Source organism: Galeopterus variegatus, unplaced genomic scaffold (genome assembly GCF_000696425.1).
Source record: "Galeopterus variegatus unplaced genomic scaffold, G_variegatus-3.0.2 Scaffold1047, whole genome shotgun sequence".
NCBI classification, from domain to species: domain Eukaryota; kingdom Metazoa; phylum Chordata; class Mammalia; order Dermoptera; family Cynocephalidae; genus Galeopterus; species Galeopterus variegatus.
The window spans coordinates 301,582-305,996 of NW_007727158.1; the positions used below are offsets into that span (position 1 = coordinate 301,582).

The 4,415-nt window shown below is 34.9% G+C and overlaps 1 protein-coding gene across 1 annotated transcript in view; it reads right to left on the reverse strand.

The window, feature by feature from the left end:
• Positions 1-424: 424 nt before the first annotated feature.
• Positions 425-4,415, reverse strand: part of ATAD2B (ATPase family, AAA domain containing 2B) — a gene marked incomplete at its 5' end in the record, with an annotated part of 144,646 nt that continues 140,655 nt past the window's right edge. Inside the window, one exon of the mRNA XM_008574432.1 lies at positions 425-3,831. Coding sequence (XP_008572654.1) covers positions 3,790-3,831 — 42 coding nt within the window. The remainder of the gene's footprint in view (positions 3,832-4,415) is intronic.

The following is a 4,415-nucleotide window of genomic DNA, read 5'->3' on the forward strand; positions in this document are numbered from 1 at the left end:
CTTGGAAAGCCCTTCAGAACGCTGGTATGAAATCTCTCTCCATATTATGTACTGTGTTTTTCAAAGTATGCTGATAACCTGATAAAAAGGGAAACACTATAAAATAAATGAACCATACTACCTGATCATATATTATGGCATAGTCTTCCAGTTAGAAAAACAAATTTCAAAAGTAATCATTCGTTTCTATAAACATATTTTAGACAATCTTCAGCTGAAATTAAAACCATACTTTCTTAACAGAAAATGCTTTCAGCTAAAATATCCTGAAGTGTACTTAAAATATAAAAGGAACACATAACAAGACTTTTTGGTTGCTTAATAAACATCAATAATGCCCCATCTGTAAAACAGATTAAATCAGCTAGAAAAGCAGCACTACATTTGCAGCCAACAGTTATCATAATTAAGCTAAAGAAAGACATGTTTTTCTTGTCATCTTTATTCAAGTATTTCACAGCAGTTATATTACAAATTACAGTAAATGTTCAAATTCCAGAATTCAAAAATTAAATAATTTACTTCAAACTAATGTAAAAGGAAGTCAAATGCAAAACATCAATTTAACACAATTCTAAATTAAACTACAAATCCAAAATAGACCATAGTTGATGAAGTCCACTTAATCTACAAAGTAGACATACATGACTGAAACCAAAAAGGACTCCCAAAGTCTAAGTAACCAAATGTACAAAATACAAAAGATGCAGGTACAAGCCCAAATTCAAGCTTACAATATGATTACAAATAATAATTATAATAACAATGGCATTCAGCTACGGGACCTGACAATGAAGATACCTACTGAATAGCACCATAGCTGAACCAACTCAATCAAAAAAGGGAAGATAAGAAATTACCACCCCACTCCCCAAAAATAAAACCCAGTAAACCTATAAATACATTGGCATATGAGAAAAATCAAGTCACGAAAAGATGTAAAACAAACAAAAAAATTAATCACAGGTGAGATTCAAGCTCGAAAACACAATCAACTCCACAGCCATCAGTTTCAACCCTAGTGCGGTTCCATCATCTTCAAAAGGCTCCCAGGGTCCCCAAGGTCCCCACAGCTGAGCATGAGCTATTGCTAAGCTGTGCTGAGATACATATTTTACTGATCTGAGAGCAAGGTTTTGCACAGGAGCTTATCATTTATAATGCTCACAATAGGAAATAAGAACAGAGGTCAATTTGTATATATTTTTTGCCAATGCTATACAGCAAAAATTAAGAACTTACAGAAAGGTAAACAAACTTGATTCCACTTGGATAATTTCACAAGCTGCTTTAAACCACAGAACCACCAGATATCTGTAAAATAAGCAAAACTGGTGTAGTGTTTTTCTTTTGAGGGGGAAATGGGGCCAGAGGAGTTGGTACAATTTCAGCTTATTTTTCTCCCCTTGGCTTTAGACTGGCTTTCTCTTTAAGACCTAAACTGTTCAAAGTGGCAGTTCCTATACTGAGGTTGCCTCCAATTTCTCCATCTTCATTAACATTACAATTTAAAAAACCCAACTTGATCTTTTGTAAGCATATTAATGCTGAACATAAATAAATTTCCCTTGTCAAACTCACTGATGGCTAAAATCTTAACTTGTACAAATTTAGTAAGCTACTAAAAACATGTGCGTGTTTTTCCTTTCACAAGTGCTGCTGTTACTTGAACAGAATGCTTCTGAATTAGAGTAACTGGAATAAATATTTAAAAAAAAATAGTGCAGCAAGAACCTGAGACTTGCAAAAAACCCTTTTACCAGAAACTTGCTACAAAAAATCTGCTACATCTTATTTCATCAAATCTTTAAATTCTGTAACAATTTCCATCAAAATACAAAATGCTAATGTATTAGACAGTAAAATAGTTTGAACTGGTATGATGGTAATAAATACTAAAGAAAGCATGAAAATCCTCCCAATAATCAAATTAGAGGTTTCAAATAACCTCCCCTTTAAAATGGTTCATCGTTAATCGCACTTGCCCATCTTAAAAATACAGTGTCTACATGGGTAGCATCTTGAATTATACGACTAACTGAATATTACGAAAACTTCATAGACTAGGTATAAAGAAAACAAGTGGCATTTAAATAAAATTAAGCTAGAATTAGAAGACATTAAATGGAAATGTAAATACAAAGAAGCATTTAAGATTACTGCAGTAGCCAATGGCCAAAGTGTGCTTTCTGCCCACTACAAATAGCCAGAGACAAGGAGAAAGTACCTTAGCTTCAGCCATGTAAACGGTGGCAAAGTGATTACAGGAGTCTGTAAACACTGTTGGTAACTAAAATACAAAAAGCTGAGGTAGCTCAGTATCTCTGCAGTAGTCCAAGACCATTTGCCCTAATTAAAACCCAAACTACATGTGTTGCATATATTGGAAAGACACACCTGCAGTTAACGGCTATAATGAATGAAGACATCAAGCCAACTTGTCAGCAAAATTTTCTACCTTTTTGTTTAAAAATCATCTGATAAAAAATGTCACTGCACTCCCTTTGCCTCTTTGCAACTGCCTAGACTGTGTCTCCAAATTTGTAGAAAGTTTTTGTAAAACTAGTAACCCATAATTAATTTCAGGTAAGTACAATTCACAGAAATCACTTAACACGATCCAAAATGGGTTCTAATCAAAGCGAAGAGTTGTGAAGTTAAGTTTATGAGAAGGGATTTAAACAATAATACTGTTATTCAAGGACCATATCAGAGCTCACTCGCAATTATGCATATAGAAAATGAATTTTATGGAGCTTCTGACAAATTCCTCTCTTTTCTGTCCATTTGGCAAGTCCTGGCTTTAAAACAAAACAATAACAATTTACTACACATGAAAATCATTTTTTTCTGGGAACTCAAACATGAATAACTACTAAATTGCCACTGACAGAAGAAAGAATGGTCACTATTTATTTTCTGGTCATCACTGGGTGTGTGGGTTTTTCTGTGGACTGTGTATTATTTGTTGTTGTTGTTTTATCACGTGTTTCTCAAACAGAAACAGACCATACAGGAATTTCAGTATATTATGTGGCTTATTGAGTGTACTGATTGAGCTTTGAGAACAAGACAGGCATTTAATACCAAAACACTGGTTGTCTCTTAATGACACAGGGTATCAAAACTTATTTCCAAGGTTGTGACCAAAGAAAACATTGTAATTTATTTGCTACAAACAAGCCCATCCCTTTAGCCTTATCTTTCTCAAATGAATAAAAGGCACATTAAAGGCAGTTCTAAAGAGCCTTATCTAATTTCATCCAGTTTCTTCAGCTTCCCACCAGAATGTACCATCGCGAACTCTAAAACAGGTTTCAGTCCATTACCTGGGGTGGGGGGTAGAGGGATGTGACAAAAGGAGTAGAAAGGAGGAAAAAAAATAACAGGTCGCCCACTCTTTAAACAATTCAACACAGTTAGAACTGCCCCATCCATTTTCTTCATGTTTGCTGGCCTGCTCCCTAAGAGAGAAGTCTCCAAAAGAGAGTGCACGAAAAGAGGAGCAGAAGCGAAAGCAGTTTCTGTAGCACCAAAATCTCCAAGCTGGGGGGTTGTATTTTTTATTTGTGGAAAATACAACATGTTTCTGAAGTTCTGTTTGGTTCTTGTAGGCTGGTTGGTTTCAGGTACCTGAGACAATAGCACCAAATTCAGAGAGAAAGAATGAGTGAGAGAGCACTTTACATCAAGGCTCTGCACATAATTGGTGCAATTGGAAATTGAATGGCTCAGAAGACTGCTCTTTCAGGAGCAGATTGGAGAGGATAAACCACTCATCTTGAAAGTTCATAGGAATGTCTCAAACATATGAACTGTTCTTTCCATCTCCTATAAAGGAAAAAAAATGCATGTTATCTAATAGGGAAAGACAAAGGTAGGCCTCATTATGAAAGAATTCGCTTTAAATTTATGCAGAAAGAATTTGAGATACAAGTTAAACTTTGAATATTTTCCTGATTACAATAGCATACCTACTCTATAGCCTGTCTGCTGCTCTAGACACTTAAAAGTACCTCCTATTTTATATTTAGGCTAAGGAGGCGGATGACGATAGTGACACTCAATGAGTAATTTATTATGTCAGTAATATGAGTAACTTATTACACCAGATATTGTACTAAGAAATTTATAGATATATAAAATATATAAATATAATATATAAGCAAGTATTTATATCTTTGTATGACTATATATAAATATTTAGATGTTATATATTATATATATTTATGTGTTCATATATAAGTAAGCATATATAAAATATATATTATATATAAATAAGTAAATATATAAACATATATGGGCCGGCCCGGTGGCGCACTGGATAGTGCGCCGCTTGGGAAGCGCGGCAGCGCTCCCGCCCGAGGGTTCGGATCCCACATACGGACCGGTTCCCGCTCACTGGCTGAGCGAGG